This window comes from Protobothrops mucrosquamatus, unplaced genomic scaffold (assembly GCF_001527695.2).
Source record: "Protobothrops mucrosquamatus isolate PMUCROS unplaced genomic scaffold, P.Mucros_1.0 scaffold_19, whole genome shotgun sequence".
Taxonomy (NCBI): domain Eukaryota; kingdom Metazoa; phylum Chordata; class Lepidosauria; order Squamata; family Viperidae; genus Protobothrops; species Protobothrops mucrosquamatus.
In genome coordinates, this window is record NW_015386095.1 from 1496548 (window position 1) to 1520638 (window position 24091).

At 37.4% G+C, this 24091-nt stretch overlaps 1 protein-coding gene across 1 annotated transcript in view; it reads right to left on the reverse strand.

Annotated features, from left to right (window-relative positions):
* The window catches only part of REV1 (REV1 DNA directed polymerase), a 65372-nt gene that overhangs the window by 7274 nt on the left and 34007 nt on the right, over positions 1–24091 (reverse strand). Inside the window, exons 9-17 of the mRNA XM_015831504.1 lie at positions 13110–13230; positions 12641–12769; positions 11413–11567; positions 7841–7960; positions 6729–6949; positions 4571–4743; positions 1964–2066; positions 1169–1343; positions 763–953 (exon numbers count right to left, since the gene is read on the reverse strand). Coding sequence (XP_015686990.1) covers positions 763–953; positions 1169–1343; positions 1964–2066; positions 4571–4743; positions 6729–6949; positions 7841–7960; positions 11413–11567; positions 12641–12769; positions 13110–13230 — 1388 coding nt within the window. The remainder of the gene's footprint in view (positions 1–762; positions 954–1168; positions 1344–1963; positions 2067–4570; positions 4744–6728; positions 6950–7840; positions 7961–11412; positions 11568–12640; positions 12770–13109; positions 13231–24091) is intronic.

Consider the following 24091-nt stretch of genomic DNA (forward strand, 5'->3'; position numbering starts at 1 on the left):
ATTGCTTTATAAATGTAAACCCAGACAACACACTGTTCACCAATTAAGTGATTTATGTTTTTTAAAAAATCAATAAAATATATTACAAGAAAATAAATCCTGAAGTCTTTCATAAGTAATTGAAATATAAAGAGAAATGGCCTAAAACTGAAATAATTCAGTCAATAGACTAACAGATGGAAGAGAGTGGCAATGCTCTTTCCTTATTGTCCAATGTCAACGGTCCCACACAGTTATCTAGCAAAGAAAAATTCTTGGCCATTTGTTTTGCCAAGAGCATACTTTACTGAAGTTGAAATGGATACAGAAATAGCATAAGCTGAATCTGAGGTTTTCCCATGAAAACAACACAAAAGTAAAGTTCCCTCTCCCTGCCCCCCATCTGCAAATATCCAATCAGGTGCTCAGTTCCCAGCTCTGCATATCGTTAGTTGACCTTGGCTGGCTTTTCACAAGGCTCAGCCGGGCTGCCATCCCTCCCCCATACTTACCTTCCAATCTCCCTCCCCCCCAAGTGCTAATGTCAGGCTCATGAAGCTTGGGTAGCTCAGATGCCGCCATGACATCCAGGGAGTTCAGACCATTTTCTCTCCCATTCAATTAAACCAATTATTTTTCAAACCAAACCCAGGAAAAACACATGCACTGGAGTACTAAGAAGCATTAAGTATAAACGGCCACAAACTATTCATCTTATGCATCCTTTATTAAGAAAGGGGCATAAAATTATTTTTATATTATCCACATAAAACGAATTTTTACCTGGGAAGCTGATGGCACTTCAATACTTAAATTAAGCCTAGATTTTATACTGATTGGTGGATATAAGCCATTCAAACTGGTATTAGGCTCAGATTTGCTGGTAATGTGATGGAGTTCAGTTGCTTGTGATGGTAACTCTGTGCATGCTTTTGATGTAGAAGATATTTCAACATCCACAGCAGCCAAAAACACTATCAATGAAAAGAAAAGGCAACATTTTCAATCACTGCAGAATACCAAGCTAAAACCACACATGTATAGTAACTCAACTAACTTTACCAGCAAAAGGTAAAACTATTAATGTAACATACTTTTTAAGAAGGAACTCTGTTTTCTAAGAATAACAATTTATTTTAAAAGCTATCTTTAAAAAAACCCACAAGCAAAATGTTATTTATTTTCCAACCTTCCTTGCGTTCTTCTTCTTTATTCTTGGACTTCTTCACAACTTTTGGAACTTGCAAAAAATCAATAATTGAATCAGCTCCGCCAGGCAAGAACCCAGAAGGTAATGAAGTGTTAGAGGAAGACATGGAAATTGTTTTATTAACTGGAACTAGCTGATGCACTTGAATTCCAACCTAGGAAACAAGATACCTGGGTAAATTTTGGGGGATAGCTTCTTTTATAGTCTGCTGCAGCAAAAACTATTGTCTTCTAAAGATATTTAACATTAATAAATTATTTTTGGAATACCTTTTCATAAATCTATACCTTTCAAACACACACGCATGGACATACCCCACTGAGTGAAAAAAAAGCCCGCTGTATGGATGTTTATGAGAATAATAAAAGGAGAGGTCATAGTGAAATTAAATGTACAAGATTTGTTCAGTAATAAGAATCTATAATTATTGGATGAAACATACTTGAACCAGTTAGCTGATTAACTAAGAGTGATTAAAGATCTTACAATCTGTTTAATCCAAGAGTTTCCAAAGTTTCCTAACTCTAGCCAATGCTCCTTTTCATATTCTTATTTCTCAGATTGGTGTTTACCATTTTAAATAATGACTGGCTAGTTAGTCCAAATGTAAAACTGCAATATTTCACGTGTAATAGGATTTATCACATTGGAAGAAATAAAATATTTATCACATATCCACTCATATTTAGAACAATAAAGCAATACCAGTAAATAATTTTGTAGAAGAGAAAAGTCAAGCATGTGTGCTGAAATTGCAGTGATTTAAAAACTTACCCCTCTCATATCAGAAATATTCAACTTCATTGTGTGAAACATATTTATTATTTCTTTCCCAATCACTCTGGCATTATCTGTTGCATGGTTGAGAGTCACAGTCCTACAAATACATACATTACAATGGCTACTGATTAGATTGAGTACATGTCATCACTAGGATCAGAAGAAGCACATATTTGAATATACTCATTATTTCCAAAATTGCCAAGTACTATTGCTGTCATATTTTGTTTCCATGATTGTGGTAGAAAACTATGTTGCCAATATAGAAAAAAGAACTAGAAAGGCTTCTAGACTGTTTTTCTGATCTTAATTTCAATTGTTTTACAAATTCCAATCAGTTATACAAACTAGATATGAACATATGGAATTACATTCAATATTTATATATATATAAAGCAATGCCAGTAGATAATTTTGTAGAAGAGAAAATCAAGCATGAGTGCTGGATCCAGTGATTTCAATCGTAATATATATAGAATGTAATCTATCGATCATCTATCTATCTATCTATCTATCTATCTATCTATCTATCTATCTATCTATCTATCTATCTATCTATCTATCTATCTATCTATCTATATCATTTCTCTCTCATCTATCAGCTATCTATATTTCATCATGTGCCAAAAATCCCCTACTTAAATTTAGTAGACTTTTCTAAGGTATATGCACTATTTGCCTTATCTATTCTTTTGCTTGTAAAAATGGAGCAGGCAAGGAAAACCACTTAACTGATTACTTGCTGAACATACATAACTGATTACTTGCTGAACACTGCCCCAAAGCTGCTTTTCCTTAGAAAAAGTAACCATTATGCAAGTAATATATTGAATGTTCTCCTCTTTCTCTCTCCAGATTTCTTAACACTATTTTGTGCCGTACTATTTTGATCATTATGTGGTATATTATTACGTTATATTTTTCCACAACTCAAAATAAACTCTTAATTAATGCTAAAAAAGGACATTTAAAAAAAATATCTTAAAATATCTAGGAAATCTTGATTTAACCATGAGTGACTATCATTACAATGCACTTAGCTACTTAGCTACTCATTTCCTGATACTCGATTCTTTCTCCTATCCTTTTCTAATATGAGCATGCATATGATAAAAATGATTTGATTAACATGTTGCTTTCAATGATTAGCATTGCTGATCAATGCTGTCATGTTATTTCTTTTACAAGCTAGGACTGTAAACTTTTAGTTTATGAATCTAGTTTTTAAAGAAGGCGGAAAACCAAGACCTTAAGTGTAAAAAACTTGCTAGATTAATATGACCACCTATAAAAATTATTTATGTCAGCAGAAAAAGCTACTATTGAGGGAATGGGCTCTGTTTATTAGCCCACTACTGATAATACAGGCTTGCTATTCTATGGGAATACAGCTATTATCATTTTAATTTAGGTGGGAGCTAAAAAAACACCCAAATATTGCATTTCAAAATCTATCATTGGCTTACTTGTTTAATTTCTGCAATTAAGTTCAGCCTTTGTTCTTATTTGCTCCCTGCACATTTTGTCAGATAAGAATGGTGTATTTTCTCTAGCTTGTCCCTATATTCTGGCAGACAAGAATCAAACTAGTAGCTTTATTAAGTCCCCAGTTAAGTTATCACACATAATGAGGTCCAATTAATGTTATGAATAAATTGTGTGACATAATCTACTACTTTACCATTCTAAAAACAACAGATATTTTACTACTAATTTTTAACAATAGAAAAATAGCACCAAAACAATATAAATATTTTCCTTAAATACTTATTGCAATACAGGTAGTCTTCGACTTACAACAGTTCATTTAGTGATCATTCAGTTATAACAGCAGTGAAAATAGTGACTTATAATCATTTTTCACACTTACCACTATTGCAGCATCCCCAGGGTCACATGATTAAAATTTGGGCACTTGGCAACTAACTCATATTTATGAGCATTGCATTGTCCTGGGGTCATGTGATCCTTTTGGAACCTTCTGACAAGCAAAGTCAATGGGGAAGCCAGATTCACTTAACAACCGTGTTACAACTGCAGGGATTCACTTAACCACTGTGGCAAGAAAGTTGTAAAATGGGGCAAAACTCACTTAATAGCTGTCTCACTTAGCAACAAAAAGTTTGGGCTCAATTGTGATCGTAAGTCAAGAACTATTTGTATTTTAACAGTAATGTTTTATAAGATGTATGGACATGTGAAAGAGTATAGAAACAAATTTGAATGTTTATACAATTTTTATTTTAAAAACTTATGCCACCCTTGAAAACAGAGTTTTCCCAGGATAGCTTATAATGCATTAAAATCACAATATAAAAATGCAATGTTACAAGGAGGTATTAAAGGACTTAAAAAGAAATTTTTTTTTTTAAAAAAGGAAGTCTAATGAATTAAAAGCCAGTGTACAATGATTAAAGGCACTAGGCTAGAAACTGAGAGTTCTAGTTATGCCTTAAATATCAAATGTACAGAATGATCTTGGGACAATCACTCTCTCTCTGTCTTAGGAAAAAGGCAAAGGCAAAGCTGACTCAAAGCCAGAGAAAAACAGAGATATTGTGTTTATTATTAGTGTGCAAATTTATGTACCAAACTATTTACCTGGCAACACTGTCACAAATTCCATGCCCTCCAAATTTTGCAGGTTCTACTGGGGCTCCAGCTTTCCTGATCATGACTTTGAGAGTTAGTCGTCTTCCTTTCATACCAACTGCTTCCAACCTTCGCTGGATCTCTTCTGAAAGACTCAGAAGGAAAGCTTCTGCTTCTTTTGCCTTGAAATAGGGAAATGGATTTTACACAGGTTAAAAGATGTAATCAAATCAAAACTGATCTTCATTACTGTACTACTGGATGCCAGCAAAATAAACATTAAATGCCATTTAACAACTGACAATAGGTATAAAAAAAAATGCAAGTGTGAAATTTTACAGAATGTTCCCTCCTAAATATGAAACCCCTTTTCGGAACTCAAAGCAAACTGTTTTGAGCAATTTCAAAGCATTTCAATCTTGAAAACACAGCTGTAATGCTACTTTGAGCTCAGAATGGTTCCAAAATGTTCAAAACAACCCATTTTTTTACTCAAAACAGAGCTTTGGCACAGTGAGAAATTTCATGTCATGTTCCAATGAAATGAAATTAACTATTTATTTGGGAAACGAAACATTTTATAAACCTGTTCTACAGATTTCTATTGAACTGAATAACCATAATAGCTATTAGCCATAGCTCATAAATATATTATTTAGCATTTACATTACTTGTTTTAAGTTTTTAATATACTTTGTATATATCACTTCCAGCATCTTTATATAAAATAAATGAACATAAACAGGATGCAGGGCATTTACTTTTTTTGAATTAAAATGTCGACATACATTTTTGACTATGAGACGGATACAGGATATGAAGTATTTATAGGATCTACCATATTCTTATCACACAGCACTAGCTCTCATGGTCTATACATTCCCAAAAAAAATAACGCTGCATGGTAGAAATGTCTACAAATAGTTTTTGAATCGGAAACAAATAATACATTTTGAATTACTGGAAAATGGTGCCACTGTATATTTGATCAAGTTTTGTTTTCATATTCTTCACATTACAAAATTATTTTTATTTTAAATATAAATAATATATTGACATTACTCCACATAATCTGTGAGTCATATATAAATTTACAAAGCTAATCTTGAGTTAGTTTAATTATTGTATTGGCAATTAATTTTCATGCTTTTTATCTTGAAGATTTGAACACTACAGAGTAAACATATAAATCATGAGAACATAGGCTATGAGTGCATTCTTCCATGGTAATAAATTACAAAGAGGGCCAATAATTGTTGCCGTTTTTCTCAGAAGACTTTCTATTATTAGGCCACAATCCTATATATTCACATATCTGAGTGTAAATCCTTCAACGATCATTCAGTGGTTTTAATGTCTGGTTTTAACTAGTTTAAATATTTTTAACTGTCTGATTTGCTACAGCAACCAAACAGGACAAGTACAGACTTCAATAGATAGTTAGGACTGCAGAAATAAACCCTGCAACTAGCCTTCCTTCCTTTAAGGACCTGCATATTGCATGAACCAGAAAGAAGGCTGAAGAAATATGTACAGACCCCTCACATCCTGGACATAAACTGGTTCAACTTTTCCCCTTGGGACGCCGCTACAAGACATTGCATGCCAAAGAAACTAGAGACAGTTTTTCCCCCTCATGCCATCACTCTGCTGAACAGCTAATTCTCATAGCACAGTCTTATGTCTAAGGATATTTACCCATGTAGTAGGCTATATTACTATTATCCTTTTCATCTTTCCTATTACCTTCTGTTATGATTATATTACTTTGTTGTTTGTATGAACACTGGGAGGTTATGCAGCGGAGACAAATTCCTTGTGTGCTCTATTCTATTCTATTCTATTCTATTCTATTCTATTCTACTCTTCCATTCCATTCTTCCTATTGCTATGCTACGCTACGCTATGCTATTCTAATGGGCAGAAATGCATAGGAACTGTTCTACTGAGTTCTAATTAAAAAAGCTTATAATGAATGCTTAGCAAATTCTATAGCATTTGGAAGGCCATATTACCTAAAGTTCATCCATGTTATCACTCATTCATATAAAAGCACATTTTAGTATTAATAAGGAATTAGAACAAAGAAATTACAGCCCAGTAACATGCGATCTTATGGACCATTTGGAAACGATTGTTTCACTTAAATTTGATTTAGTTTTTTTACCTGCGAAAATCTTATACCATAATTGATCTCAGCTGAAACAGATTTTCTTATTTTCTCTCTCTGAATTGGCCTATCATCCAAACCACGGCAGAATCTATACAGCATTTGTCCAGTTTTTGGTCCAAACTCTTTCTGAAGCTTTGACATTGTGATACACTGTAGATCTCCACAAGTTTTTAGCCCCATAGATGATAGCTTAGATTCCATTGTTCTTCCAACTCCTGAACCCCAAAATAAAAATATATCTTTGTATTAGAACTCTACACCAGAGAAATTAATTCATTTAACAATCATTGTTACACTTCACAATAGGAATAAACTATTAACTAAATCACTTTTATAACTGGCCATATGCCAGGCTCAAATTATCCTATTTTGGACATGTTATGCAGAGAACCAACACTGCAAAAAAATATCTAATGCTGAGAAAGGAGAAAGGAAAAAGGAAAAAGAGGACCACCTGCAGGAAAGTAGCAATGAATGCAATCTTGGGTGATTTAAAAGAAAAGGTTAGGGATAGATTGCCAGAGAAAAATCTATACATGTGGTTGGTAGAAGTTAAATATGACTTGATGGCACATAATCAATTAAATGTGTATTTTTGTCAACTTCTTTTGGCAGAATACTATTATTTTGATGTTTTGAATATTTATTAAAAATACACAGGATTAACATAATTTCAGGATGCAAAATTTATGCCATGCAATTTATCAGATTGCTATTCAAAGTTTGAATAAAAAAACCATCCCTTTTTACAATTCTGTAATATCTTAATTCAAGGAAAAGTGAGGGCAATTGATGGAGCTGAGTGTTTACTGGCTGGATGCCCTTCCTGACGCCTATGTGGAGTTCGCAGCAGATATTTTTTCTTTGCGCCCTAGGAAAGAAACATTTGCTGCTATCTAGGTTTGAACTCTCAACCTTTCGAGTGAGAGGTGAATGCTATTCAAAATTTGGATAATGCTATCTATATAAGTTGCTTTATCTTCACTATAAAGAAAATAGCCCCTTTGATTTGTTAATAACCCATTACTTTGTAAAGTAGAGCTAAAGTAACTGTGATAAATACTTCTGAAGAAAACTAAGAAGGAATATAGTAGGAAAAAAACTACCTGGAAGATGTATAATTAGCTGGCTCCTGATAAAATCATCTACTTCTTCAGGCTTTAAATGATACTGCCCATCAGGTTTTGCTTGGCGAGTTGCCAGTCTGGCCAGTAAAATATTTGAACCTATAAAAGTTCAATATTGCTTTTAAGCAGTATTTCACCATTTGGAAGATTTAATATTTTTACTCTATTACACAAGAAGAAAGGAAGGATACTTTATAATGTAATTCCCAGTCATAAGCCACATGGAGATTAAGGAAGACAGCTTTATTCATCAGCATAAGTAGAATTATAGTTCAGGTCCACCATGATTATTATCATTTTATATAGAATTAGTTATTTCAGTTCCAACAATCATTCCTACTGATAATCATTCCAACAATTTTACACTGATAAAAACATTTTTATTATCTCTCAAAATATTTTAGCAGCATAGACTGAATTGTTTTCTCTTTTTTGAAATCTTCATATATATGCTGGAAGTTTAGAGTGATTTATCCACATCTTAGCTAGCCTCATATTAATTGAATTTAGGGTCGTATTAAACACAAGCTGGTATTCATTTACAATTTGCACTAAAATGAATATCTCATTATTGAACTTGCACTAATCTTGACCTACCTAAGTGTTGGAATAATGGAACCATAACAACTGGAACTTTCTCCTCAGATCAACATTTTGGATTTTTTGCAAGACAAATGGCCTGATAAACACACAGGAGTATTTATCTGAAAGCATGTGGGGCAGGGTGTCACAGTTTATTTCCTTTCAGTTGGGAACATGGCAAGAATATTTTTGTTGCTGTAGTTGCTGCAAGGCACTGACTAAATGATAACTTACTCATTGTTGGCTGGACTGAGCATTAATTTGTTCATGATGTTCCCTAAGTCTTTTCTGCTTAGTACTGTGTTTTCCCCAAAATAAGACTTATCCCAAAAATAAGCCCTAGCCTGATTTTTATATATGCACCTAATATAAGCCCTACCCCCAAAATAAGTCCTCGTTAAGAGCCCGCCCACTCCGTCCCACCATCTGGTTGCTCGCTGCCACAATGGGACAGGAGAGAGCACGTTGCACCGATGCCGCCGCAAGGTGAAGTGAGGCAAGTGGTGGGGTGGAGCTGCCCCATGCACCCCAGGGCCCCGTAGCTAGGCCACTCCCCGCTCGATGACCTCCCCCTATCCATTCAATGACCTGGCTGCCCACCTGCCTCTTCTTGTTCAGTCCTCTCCTGAGCCAGACTGCCATGCTATGGAGGACAGGTGGGGGAGGCTCAGTCGCCTTACCCGGTCCCCCTCTGCCGTTTCTGAGCTGGGGGGAGTGACAGCAAAAGGCTCCACCACCGCTGCACAACAGCTACATCTGTTGCTGGAGGGGCTTTCTTTGGTTTCGCCCCCCCTGCTTCACCCTGCAGATCACCTGCCCACCAGCAGCCTCCTCCTTCTCCGCCAACTCTCCGGTGGCTTGCGCTGTGACCCTTGTATCCCTCCGCCAGTCCTCCATCGCCAGCACTGGAGAGAACGGAGAACTTGGGGGTGGCTTTTGCTGTGGGGCTGACCTAAGTTTTTATGGCAGACAAATGGTCTCCGGAGGTTAGGATAGAGCCCAAAGAGCGACTTAAGGACACGTAAAGGCACGGGCTTCCCTGAATGCTAAAAGTAATGGGGGGTGGGGGTGGAGTGAGCCGCCTGAGGGAGAAGCAGAGGCGGAAAACTGCTGCAGGGTGGTGGATGAAACCAAGAAACAGGAATAAAACTTCTCAAGTGGCCCTGAGGTAGCCTCGGTCACCAGGTCGCACCCGCTGGCACGAAGCAGGAGACTGTGTGGGCTACCTCCTTCCCAGCCAGGAAAGGGAGAAAGGGAGAAAGGAACAAAGGCAGCTTACAGTAGTTTCCTTCACCTCTCGCGGTGTTTTTAATTTAGCCTTCCTTCCTTCCTTCCTTCCTTCCCACAGCGATTGCTGGCCCACACTTTCTTACTGCCCTGCATCGCCCCGCATCTCCCTTCTCCGTTCTGGAAATGGCAGCCCTGTTTTCTGCCGCTTCTCCTCCTGGCATTGTGTTCCTCCTTCGTATGGAAGGATGCTGAGCTCTCGGAAAACTATGCCAGCTGGAGCTGGACGAGGAAGGCTAGGGTCCCCTTCCCCGATGGTTCTGCAAAGCTCTTAAGGTTTTGCATGGAGCAGTGGATCGTCTCGGCACCCGCTTTGGACAGCAACTTTGCTCTTTTTCTCCAGGGCCTTTGAAATTGCCCCCCCTTCGCTTTTCTGCCTTAAAATCCAGAGCAGACACGTTTTCCTCCTGATCAGCTGAGGATACAATAGCTATGATTTTTGTAAGAAACTCATCGTACCGGTATTGAGAGTCCAGCCCCCTTGGCATGTGCCACCATAGGCCGGCCCTGCGGGAAGCGGATCCACTCCTCCACGCAAAACCTCAAGGGCTTTGCAGAACCATTGGTGAAGGGGAGCCTGGCCTTCCTCTCCACGGCGATGCAGGGTGGTGAGAGAGTGTGGATCAGTAATTGCTGCGCAGAAGAAGGAGTGTTTGGGCGCCTAAGGGGAGCTTGGAAACAGAGCGATTCATTCCGTTCCCAAGCGCATTATTTGCAAGCAGATGAAGTTTCCAGTCTCTGACATTTCTCTGTCTAGGCAAAAAGTGTTTGGACGCCTATGGGGCATGCCTATGGTGATTTGCTCCGTTTCCATGTGCCCCATAGGTGCCTAAATACTTTTCACCCGGAGAACTGACGGGAGACTGGAAGCTTCGTCTGCTTGCAAAAGGAAAGAGTGTGGCAGGCGGAGGGAGGCAGCAGGGGAGGCTTACGCTGCCTGGTCCTTCGGCTTCCCTTACCTATCCACACTGTTCTTGCCTGAAAGCATGTTCCGCTGCCACTGTCCTCGCCTCTCGAGCATCTGCCCTGGGAAGCTCTGTAAGCCATTGCGGCCGCAGGCAAGCAGATGGTGGGATGGAGTGGGCGGGCGGCTGCAAAATAAGATATCCCCCGAAAATAAGCCCTAATGGGTCTTTTGGTCCAAATAATAATAAGACCTGGTCTTACTTTTGGGGAAACATGGGTATAAGAGTCAGAAGTGAAGATAATTCCATGGCTGATCCCAAAATGCTTTGCAAGGATTAGGAAATGGAACTCTGTTGTTTGGAGTATGATGTATTTAACTGAATGTGATTAAAGGTCACATGTACATTTTAACTGACCTTACTCATGGACATACAATATACAGTCTTGTTAAGCTAAATATATGAATGTCAGATGCCACAAATATTACAAGTATTTCCACTGTGTCCCTTTATATGTGAAAAATATTAAGAAAGAAGGCACTTGGTAATATATAAAAGCCTCTAAGGCAGTATATATTTAGCTTCTACTGTATTTATTATCTTATATAAATGAAGAAAAGAGAAAACAAGAAAAATTAACTAGACATATTTCTAATATCTAGTCATAAAATTATTTTAATACTGTGATTAATGCATATACTTTATGGAAATAAAACATTGCTTTTACTTAATAATCTACTTTACTTATAAATAAATATTTCTAAGCAATATACTAACCTATTCCAATTGAAGCAGGACATTTGGTCTTGTTTTTTATTTCTGCACGAATAACATTTGCTAGCTCCTCTGATGTCAACCCAGTATCTGCAAGAATTTCAGTGGTATCTACTAGTGCTTCATCACAACTGACAGCTTCAATGTTATGAGTATAGCTATCAACAAAGTCAAAGAATTAAAGAGAAATAATAGGAACAAAATTAAGTTATTCAAAATTACGCATATTTACTAGTATTAAATATTGATTTTACAGTCAAACCCCAACATATAGTTTTCCCATTTTTGAAAAAAATAAATACTTTTAGATATTTTAGACACAAGATAATGTGTACCAGAAAAATATATGCCTAATACTATCTTCTTTTCTAACAACTGTTTTCTCTCTCAATTCCCCAGGCTACTTTCCAAGTAGTACCTGAGTTTTTTGTTCCTCCTTTTCCATTCCTTTTTTTTTTTTTTGGTGTTATTTGTATTGGAAGCAAGAGAGCAAGGACTATCTTGTTTTTCAAATTAATTAGCTATTGACAACAACTTTGAGTTGTCAAGTTTTCAAATATTTTAAAACAGATGATCTATTAAAACTATATAAGCTGGAAAGATTTTAAAATATAGATACCTACTTATTAAATTTATTTGCTGCCCATCTAGCTATATGAGACACTGTACTGTGAAGTGGCAGTAGCCATATTACATACTTCTTTTTATAAGTGAAATATAAAACCTGAACCTGAGCAGTATAATTGTTTCAACTATTTTTTATTTATGTAAGTTTCACATATTTACATCTGATTATATTTAATCAGACATCAGTAAAATCCCAGGTTGGAAAGTAGAATAATGGAGCTGGGCTTTAACGAAGCTGGCTTAAAATAACTATGTTAATTTGATTTGTGATTAAAAATAATATCATTTGTAATATAATTTATATTTTGTTGAGATTAAAAAGTAATCTGATCTTGGAATAGCTGTTATTCAGAAATGCTTGAGTGGCCTTTGTGGAACGAGGCTATAGAAAAAAAAAACAATAGTAGAAAAATATGGGATATTTGTATATTGCTGAAGAGATGCTTAATAAATTCATAAGTACAATAATAAAATAAATAGCACATAATATTTTATCAAATTACATTACAAAACAATCAGTAGAATTCCATAATAGAAGTTTTTGGGTAGTTATTCTTTGTCTAAAATAAATATTTTAACAACTTGTATAATATGAAACATTTACCTTGCCAATGTTTCATACATAGTTTGTGCAACTTCTTTGTATGCATGAAAGTCATAGGAAACAGCTTGAAGATTTGGGCACAACTGTTTTGCTTGTCCAAAAAACATTCCATTCTTTATACCAGCTTGCCTAAATAAAAAATAATTCCGTAGCGGTTCAAAAATCATCAATTAATGAAAATGAAATAATTATCTTACATGAAGCTTATTAAGTTGTTAAGATACTATTTCATTCCATTTTTTAATTCAATTATTTATGTTGCATAATATAGTGGTAAGTATATATTTCAGCTCACAAGTGATATATTCCCACTGATTCTTGCACAGCAAAAGCTCAGATCTGCCTACAAATGTGTCGGAATATTTAAAAAATGCTTTAATAAACAGCAAACTAAACAAATATGCTTTATCTATTTAAAGAGAAAGACTATTCTGCAACCTCCAACTGATAAGAAATAATTTTCTCTTACCTGGCTTCATAACTGCAAGATGCAATTTCTGCCATTGATGACACAGAAATATCAAAATCACTTTTATTCAATTCAGCAGAATCTTGATTATCATCATCTGTTGAGTCAGCATCATCAATTTCTATTTGAAAATAATGTTATTAAGTCATTCTTTGTTTTAAAATTGAATTTGAGTTACAGTAATTATAAAAAGTTAATTAAGAAAACTATTCTGCATATGTAGAAATATGCAACAAGATATAATCTTAATGTACTTTAAAACTACTCCTTCCTTCCTTCCTTCCTCCCTCCCTCCCTTCCCATTAACAAATCAAATAAATGTACAGGCTATATAACAAACCAATACCTAATAAAATATACATTGCAGAATGCAGATCAGTTGGATAGTTTTTGATACCAGTGTTCATATTTAATGTACTGTATTTGCACAGCTTAGTATGTCTCACTGTAGGAAATTCAAAAGATATGCTTTAAAGCAAATGCCTTTGCAAATACTATTAGACAAATCTATTTATTACTTAGGAGAATTCCAGGCATATGAAATCCTTTGCATGCTGCTGCTGACTCCATCCAAGCAAAATTCTGTCAATTAACTCTGTGGCCAGTAATAGCAATACCAATTAGACTTATATACCGCTTCACAGTGCTTTACAGCTTTCTCTAAGCAGTTTACAAAGTCAGCATGCTGCCCCCAACAACCTGGGTCCTCATTTTACCGACCTCAGAAGGATGGAAGGCTGAGTCAACCTTGAGCCTGTGAGAATCGACCTGCTGGCAGTCAGCAGAATTAGCCTGCAATACTGTATTCTAACCATGCTTCATCTTTAATTTCTAACAATTGTTTTACTGTGGCAGGGCTCAAATTGTTACTATCTTAGTTATTGTTAAGAAGGAAGTGTTTATAAATCTACACATTTTAAGTCTGGTTATATGAATTAATCTGCAGTATTTTACAAATTTGGTGTAAGTTTCACAACATTTAACTACTTCTAAACAGGTATGTAAAGGATTGTGTCATTATAACAAATATTGTATAACAAACTTTCTTCCTGAAATGAGAAAAACTCTTTTTCCTTTTGAATTAAAAATATTCTTTAAAAATGATACATATATTAATCCAAAGGGCTTTTTAAAAAGTTTTTAATGAAAATGGAAATATGTCTAGTATGTTATTAAAATAGAATCACAAAAACATGGCAGTTTCATAGGTAATTCACATCCACTTAAGCATACTAGTAAGTCAGAATGTTTTAATGTTTTCCTTTAATAGTATTATTTATATCTTAGTCATTATTTCTCCCAAATATAGATATTTCATAAAGCCATTAAACATCCTTTTTGCTGTTATATTCTGCCCAAATTAGGCACAATTATGGAGAAAATTGGCTCTTGCAATGAACTGCATACCAAGTATGAATAAAATGGAAGAGTCCAGAGCTATAGTATGCAAAAGCAAGTGTAGTTTCTATTCTTATAAAGGTAAATATTAGGTAAATATTGTGAGAAGCATGCACACTTATAATTACTTCTTGCTAGAAAAATGTAATGGATGCAAACATTCTTCCCCCCTTCTTGCCTCATGTAGAGTACAAAGGAAGTCCTATACTAGCATTCTAATATTTTTTTAGAACAAAAAATATGGTAATTTGGATTAATTTACATATAAACACACACCATGAACAGTTATGTTTTCTCCTCTTCAGTACTTCTGAAGGTTGCTAACAAGTTACAGAATGACTTGAATGTGAAATTTATGGTGCACTTATTTTCACAAACGATACTCAAGATAAAGAATGTAGTGGATGAGAAAAGTGGGAGACAGAACACGGAGAAGCTGCTATCTTTGATAGTTCATCACTATCATTCGGATGGCAGTGTCATTCAAGTTGTCCAACATATCTGCAAGTGCAAATTAGAGCAAGTTATGCCCTGAACAACAAGAACAATGTCCTTAGTCCATCTGTTTCTCTGCCCTGGCATTAGATGATGTCATCATCTTGTCTATCTTCATGACTTCGATGGGCTCCTCCACAGTGCAGCACAGCAGATCCCCCCTTAAGCTGATGAAGTCACTTCATGTAATTCAGGGGCAATGGAAGACACATTTTTCTCACTGGAAGGCAAGGTAGAGAACCTCTCATCAAAAGTTGGGAAACTAGACAGGCACATGGTGAATGTGGAGCAACGGATGGAGAAATCAGAGGTCAGGACCAAGTCTGTGAAAAAGAAATCGCTGAGAATAAATCTGTATCTAAAGTGTGATAAAAAAAAAATGTTGCTCTCTAGAATGAGAATTGAAGATATTGGGCCTGAGAATGCTGGCAGATGTGGATAAGGCAATAACTCATTCTTTATGTATGTTTAATTCCTTTTGTCTTTGTGTCAGATTTTTGTCAACAGATTGTAATTATTGTACCTGCCCTTAAAGATATATTCTTCAAGATAGAAGTACAGAGAAGAATGCCATCAAATGTAGAATAATACAATTGATGTATAAATATATTAAAGATTGAATCCTGGATCTCTATGAAAATCAATTTGTCCAAAAAGAGGCAATAACAGCAAGGACAATCCTCAGTGAATAAGCAGTTGTAAAAGATGGGGCTGATGTTGCAGATACCTGAATCAAGTTACACTAAGAAATTCACTGACCTTTAAAACAACTTTATCTAGTAGACTGTAGAGAAGATCACCAGAACAAAAGTATGGAAATATGAGGTACTGATAAATGATGTTTGTTCTGTATCAGAACATGATTAGTCATGTGTAATAAATTAAGGGTTAGATTTCATTCAAATTTACACATGAATGAACTCTGTGTAGATGATTTATTAGAGTGGAATTCATCAATATGCTAAACACATCCAAAGCTTTTATTTTTTTTCAGTGCCTACCATCCTATATAACCAATATTGCCAATCAAGTATTCCACATTGCAATAAATTCTAGTATTTCTCACTTTTCTCTAATAGCTAGGAAGCTAATAGTTATATTTCTTTACTGTTAAAAACCTTCAAGTAAATACAGACTGCAAAAAATTTAGGTATTGTGAAAAAATGCAATTAAAAAATTGACTTATCTACCTGAAAAAGATTTTTTTTAAAAAAAACATGTGATTGTATTTGCCTAGAAAACAAAAAACATGTGAGAATAAATTATAAATATTCTCCACTATAATCTTAATTTTTTGTATTCTTGGAAATGCAAGTCTTATATAAGTTTATAAAACAGCACATATCACCATGGAAATCCTTTGGTATAAAAGAATTTTTGAACAACACTGTTATACAGGGCATCTTGCTAAATTTTATAACATTGAGCCTGTTAACTCAGAATTGAACTATTTCTGACCCTACATTATTAAGATTTTATGTCTTCTATGATAGAATTTATTCAGTAAGGTGAACAAAAATGGAAATGCAGGTAGAGTGGGGCTTTGTGGCACAACATAGGATAGATTGTAATTATGCCAGACACTAGCTCAAGATATAGAATAACTCTGGGCAGCTCGCAACATATAAAAGTAACAAAAAATAACAAAATTAAAAGCATCATGCACAACTAAGTCACCAGAACACTCTTACCCCAAATATATATGAACTGGACTCAGTTCCCATCCTAGCCCAATGCCTGGGTGAAGAGCCAGGTCTTAATGGTCTTCAGCATTCCAGAAGTCTAAGACAATAGGGGACTTCTAGATGTCAGGGAGGCTGTTTCATAGGGCAGCAGCTGCTACAGAGAAGTCCAGCCTCCAAGCTCCTGCCAGATGACATCATGTAACAGAGAGGGTGCTCACCCTATATTTGATGACAGGAATTTGATGACACCCTCAGTGAGAGACAGTACTGTAAGTAAACTGGGCCCATACTTTATAAGTCTTCAAAGGTGATAACCAATACCTTGAATTACACCTGGAAGAAAATGGGGAGCTACAGCAGTTTGCAAATCACCAGTGTAATATGGACAAACTGCACGATGCCCTGAACTCTGTTAGCCATTTCATTCTCAACCAGTTGAAAGTTTTGAATAATCTTCAAGGGCAGCTAAATGTAGAGAGCATTGCAGTAGTCCAATTGGTAACTGACTAAGGCATTAAGTGACCATGTGCAGAGCCTCCCAGTCCACTTATGAGTACAACTGGCAGACAAGATGAATATACACAAAACCATCCTAGCCACAGCTGACACTTCATCTTTGAACAGGAGCCATCAGTCCAAGACGACCCTCAAATTTCACACCAACTCTTCCCGGGGGAAGGCTACTCCATCAAGAGTTAAATATTGCAATTCTCCAGTTCCAGGGGAAAACTCAGAGCAACCCTACCTTGCTAGTGTTGAATCATAGTTGACTCCTTTACACCCAGACTTTCCCAGCCTTAAGGCACTGAGTAGGCACCTGAATAATTTGTTTGGACTGAGGTGGAGATGCACAACTGAGTTTCATGTAGATGTTAAATAGGAGGGATCTAGCTTCAAGTAGATATTAAACAGGAGGGATGAGAATATTGAGCCCTGAGGCACTATATATAAGGACTGACTTGTACCTCTCCCACTTCATCGACACTGACTGAAACTGACCACAGAGAAAGGAGAAAAATCATTGTAAAAGAGTGTTTGCAGTCCCAACCCACTAAGTTTGTTCAGAATACCATAGTCAATATTACTGAAAGCTTCCAAGTGATCCAAGAAGGCCAGAATAGATGCAGCATCCCCATCCTGAGCCCTCAAACGATCATCCATAAGTGAAAACAATGCTGTCTCATAACCCAGCCTGAAACCCAACTAAAAATGGTTGAGGTAACCTGCTTCCTCCAATACCTTTTTAAGGGGAGCACCTACCTTTCTCAAAATAACCATCCCTAAAAAGGGAAGGTTGGAGACTTGATAAAAGTTGTTCTTGATGACAGTCAGAGAACCTACTGCCTCCTTCAAGGCAAGAATTACTGATAGTTCTTGACTCAATGTCAGAAATGGAGCCTATCCATTGTAGTTGTAAGTCATGATGGCAGTAAAGCAGGTGACTGGATCTTTTATACGATCTTTTGCAGTGGTTGTTACGCAACTACTGCAGTCATAAAGTAACCTTTATGCTTGCTGGAGGCCATGTCATAAATAAAGTCACATGACTGCAGAATATTGCAAATGGCCATAAATTTGGGTCAGTTACTAAGTGCCTGACATGTGATCATATTGTTCTGTCCCAGCCTACACGATTACTGCTGAGCCGCTTACTCGCGAGGAAAAAACCCTTTGCATGGAACAAGGCAGGACTTGATAAGATAAACCCCTTTTATTTTTACACAGCTTTTATCAAACAAAACTCCAACCAGTACTTTAGCTGTTGAAACGAACAAGATTCAATCTCTGAGTTTTCAGCTGGAATGCTCAAGGTTTAAGTCACTCAAACACAGAGAAAGCTGACAAACCTAGTTAAATATCCAAGAATCCTGAGGCAAGAAATCCAAGGACAGAAGCACAAAATCGCAACATGAATGGTTGCCTTCGGCAACCAGCCCCTCCCACGCCTCTCCTCTTTATAGTCCAGCCAGGACGTGGCTTCTTAGAGTCTTTTATTTTTCCTGGAGCGCTGCCCCACCGCTCTCCGCTGTCCTGCAGGCCTTTCCTCCCTGTGCATCCGTGCATCTGGAACAGGCTCCAGCTGCTCTTCGTCTTCGCTCAGTTCAGGCCCCCAACCCAGCTGTCTCTCTGCCTGAGCGTGAGTAGATGAGCCCAGTGTCACATCTAGCTCTGAGTCGGCTGCTGGATTTGCTGGCAGGTGAGGACTCACAACACATATGACCAAAGAGGCAGCAGCAGGATGGCTGTCAGAACTTCAGAAGTGGGTGTACCTTTGGGGGATTCTGTTGTAACTTTGAATGATCACTAAACAACTGGTTGTAAACTGAGGTACATCTTTAACCCCCCGCAAAGACGCATTAAATACTGCATGAATCCAACCACTTGCCACCTTACAAGATAAATTAACCAGGCACAAGGCCCATGGGCTCAGAACACAGACGACAGAACTCAAGGCAACAAGAATCCTGTCTACTTCGTCAGAGCCAACCAACTGAAACTCTTCCCAATTAATTGAGCAAAGGCATCCAACATCCACTTCCATAGGATCTGCCCAGTTCAGCAAATCTGAGCAACTTTATCCAACAGACACCGAAACAGTCTTTAGAGAGGCCTTGCATGAGCTCCCCACCACCAAGAAAGGACCTAGTCACCTGAAACCGAGCTATTGGCAGATACAATAAGGAAAAGTAAGCTTGTTTCGCTGCTTTTACAAGGCAAGACCTAATAAAGTTGCTCTCACCTGTACTTGGATCAGGTTTGTTCTCTGACTTTCTCTACAGCACTCTAAATATCTCTTGTTTTATTTAATCTCCTGAATCCCTCCTCAGTAACTGAAATGCTGCAGGCCCACAATCAGAGTCCACACAGGAAAATCTATTCCAAGACTCTTATTGAACGTTCACTTCAGGCCATGACTAAGGCCTGTAGAAAACCATGTATTAGAGCTAATATCACTGAGTTCCCTCTAAAACCCCACTGGGTCTATCCATCTCCTGGGGTGAGATGATCAAATTAGCCCTTCTTCCTTGCAATGGGCAGGTACAGAGAACTTCAGGTCTCCAGGAAGTAATCTGTCCATAGCAAGAGACTTATGTAACTTCCAATGTCCCATAACAACAACAATCATTTTTTACTCTGGGATACGAATACAGAATGATGTCCCCAGGACTATCAATTTAGGGAATTCATTGCCATTTCAGACACAGAATCAAGAAGTTCAAATAAGAATATTGTTACATCAAAGGGAGGGAGAGAAGCAAGAAGTGGTCTTGGCTAAACTTTGTGGCCCAAACTCACAAACAAGGCCTCAAATCCAGCTATGTCTGCTGCAGCATCTCTCAGGGCTAATAGAAACTCCCAATAACAGCAGCCCTATCTCCATCCATTCCTGGACTCACGGCTGATGCCACGTGAATGATACAAGTGCTAGGAAGTGTAAGCTTGAGGCTATGCAGGTTTGCTGCAGTGAGGGTCTTATGGATAGCTGGCACTGCTGAGATTTGCCTCAGTGCTGGGGCTGAGACATGCTGGTACTGCTGGGGCTGGGGTTAGAGGTCAGTGCTAGGGCTTGAGACCAGCTGGCACTGCTGAGGCTTGCTGCTGCACTGAGCTTGCTATGGCACTCTGGCTGAAGCAGTGGTAGCAGATTGAAACTGTTGAAGGCTACCCTCACTGAGGAGTGCTGCTTCATTCTTATGCTGCTGCAAGCCCAACAATTCCTAGTACCCACCTGCAGTATCTGTCCTGTTGGCCCATAGATCTCACCTGCTGCCCTACTTAATGATCCGCATAACAACAACTGGGACTGCCTGAATTTCAGTCATTAAGCAGTGAAGTCACAAGATGTCATGCTTTATGACAACTTCACTTAGTGATGGAAATCCCAGTCCCAACTTCCAGTGTAACCCAAGGATTATTTATATTTTCAACAGAACTGGCTGGAAAAAGCTATGAAATGTTTAGTTTATTGCTCAAAATGCAACCCTTAAAATATAAATTGTTACCACCTTGAATATGACAGCTGAAATCTGGCTGCACAGTTTTCCATCATTTTTAATTTTGAACAAGGCACATTCAGTGTAAACAAAACAAAGAGTACCCCAAAAAGTTCCAAATGCAGAAAAAACAAAACAAAGCAAACACTGGAATATCTTTAACATGCGATGTGGTCCTGCCTGTATAATACTACTATCTCTTAGCTGGATCCCTAACAGCCAAAACAAAAAAACAAAAACCCACCGATTGCAGCTTTTGTTTACATAACACTTTCTACTGCTGCCTTGAAAATCTCAAGTAAATATCTTGCAATAGTTCATACAGTTTTGGGATTAGATAATATCAAATAAAACTGTTTTCATATAATTTGCTATAATCTTGCTTCTGTATTTACAACACTGAAAAAAATGGAAAATCTCTGCCTTAGATGAAGCTTGATTTTTACTGTTAGAGATTTCTTATTTTAAAAAAATTGTACAAAGAATAAAGTTGTATAAGATTTATTGATAGAAAAACATAAAAAGGCAAGTGGCCATGCTAGATCAGATCATCTAGCCCAGCATTCAGTTTTAACAAGATTGCTAAAAAGTTAATTACAAAGTATAAAAACAGCCCCTCTGAAATGTTTGTTCTTAACACCTGGCACTCAGATATACCGAACCTAGCTATGTAAAATAATCCTAATTGATATATACTTTCTTCAGAAAAATAGTTGAATCCACAGTTGAATTCATTTAAATTAGTGCCATCTTTTGGCAGCTGTGTTCATAAATAAATCATTCTGTGATGTCGTGGTTTTATTGCCTTCTATAGCTTGGTACAAGAGGGGAAAAAAGCCTTGAACCTTATGCCTTAGCTGTCTCTGGCCAGATTACTGCAATGTATTCATTGCAGATGAATATATACAATGTATTCATTCATCCAGAAGCTGCACGGGATCAGAATGCAGTGGTGTAGATAGTTATAAATGTGGAAACTCTACTACTTTCAAGCTACACTATCTCCCTTTAGACATCTAGATCAAGGCTTTTCAACCAGTGGTACGGATACCACCTGTAGTACATTGGCACCTGGCAGGTGGTATGCGACCATCCTAGAAAAATGGTAGCGGGGGAGGGGAATGAGCTGAACCGATGGCAGCACCGTACAAGCCTGAGCGAGAGATGGCTGGATCTGCAGGGCTGTCAGGGCTCAGGGGAAGCGCCAGGATCAGCACCAGGCTCCAGCTGGAGCTCGGCGTTGATCCTGGCGCTTCTGCTGAGCCCAGAAGAAGCACCGATCAGCTGGAATGTTGCAGTATCTCCAGGGTCTTGTGATTTTCATTCAGATGCTTGGCAACTGATTCATATTTATGACGGTCACAGTGGCCCAGGGTCATGTGAAGTGACCAAAACCTGCTGCAACCACCCAGCAGACGGGGGGAATAAAAACCAAACACCCCCCACCCCACCCCCGCTGCCAATCCTCAACAGAAATGCTCACAACAATGAAAACCTCAGATAGGAGGAAGAGCGCTGCCAGGTGGGCAGGCAGGTGTCTTGCTCGGCACTTTTTTCAGTGTCATTGTAACTTCGAACAGTTTTTGACACCTTGTTAGGCGACTGGTGGTACTTGGATATTGCCATATCCTAAAAGTGGTACAATGGGTGAAAAGGTTGAAAAGCCCTGATCTAGATGGAATTCAGGGTGCTAGTAATCACCTATAAAGCCCTACAGGGTACAAGTCTGGGTGGTTTGCAGGACCACCTAAGATTATTTCTGTCAATCCTACATGTTTAACAAAATGGGCACGCTCTAGGTCCCTTCCTTGAAGTAATGTTATCTGATGAAAGCTAGGAGGAGTGCCTTTTCTGTTGCGGTGCTTGCTCTTTAAACCACCTCTCCAGTCATCTGAAATTCAGTTGGCCCAACCCAGTCAATCTTCAGGAAGGCTTTAAAACTTGTTTTCTTTGGATGTTGAACTTTGGGAGATGGAACTTGTGCTATTAGTATATCAATTTCTTTTGCTTTGGTTTCTTGATATATTTGGTTTTAATTGTAATTTGTTTTTTCCTTTGATTTTATTAATGCACACAGTTCAGAGTCATGATCATGCATGTTAAGCAGCCGTATAAATGTTTTAAATAAATAACGATGGCACAACAATCTATCAGGAAGCATCCAGAGTTATCCTTCATGGATTGTGATGTTTGTCTAAAGCAGGGGTGTCAAACTCGCAACGTCACATGACGTGACGCGACGTATCGCAACTTTTTTTCCATTGCCGGCAATGGGGTGGGTGAGGTGTCGGCATGATGCATCCGGCCCACGGGCCGACAGTTTGACACCCCTGGTATAAAGCATGGCTATGCCACTCAAAGTTCCCACTATGAATTTTATTTTCTTTCTAAAGGAAGCATTCTCATTGATAGTAGAATAATTGAAAATAGTCCTACCCCTGTATTTTTCTCAAAATGGATGGTATATTTTCATACAGTTTAAAAAATACAACACATTTATTTAAAAGCATATTATAATATTATAGAAGTAACTTGGGTAGTAAAATGACAAAATCATAAATTCAACAGTATTTATTTTTGTAATTTCAAAAACTACAGATTTGTACCTGTTCTGCCTTTCAACAATTTATTCAGATAATATTGCCTTTCCAGTTGTGGATTTGCACCAGGACGTAACAATGCTTTTCCTGATCCTCGGTTACTTGTAACAGCCACTGGTTTTCCTGCAAATTACAATTAAAATGTAAGACACATCACACTGCATCCATTTTTACAAAACTGAAAATATTCAGTTTGTTTCTGTTTTATAGATCTCAATTATTCATTTTAGTATTATTTAGAAAATGTATATGGCTGCCAAATCTGTGAGCTTGCCAACAAAATACAAAAAATATTATAAAAACAGCAACATACACTGAAAAAATGTAATAGGATACAAGGTCCAATTCACAAACACATATATCTACTAATCGTCTGTGCTTATTCCTGAGGGAAAAGTCAGATTTTTATAGCATTCAAGAAAGCTGGCAGATTCACAATCTCTTTGTGGAGGTTGTTCTATATGGCAGGGGTAGCAGTACAGAAGACATATCTGCTGCGTCCTAAAGGCGACATTGTTTCATAGAAGAGACTGGGACATATTCAACATGTCAAATCTGGTGAAATGGGTAGAAACTATTTGAAGCCAAGTGGTTCCATAAATAACCTATCCTTGCACCTGTGTAGTTTTAAATGTGATGACTGAATTGTTACTGTAAGCTAGTGCAGCTTATGCAGCAAAACTGTGGCATGGGTAAATCTAGATGCTTTCAGTATTGTGTGTGCCATTGAACTCTGGACTAGTTAAAGGTTCCAAATGCTTCTTAAGAGCAGCTCTATGTACAGGATGTTGTATTAATCCAACCAGGAA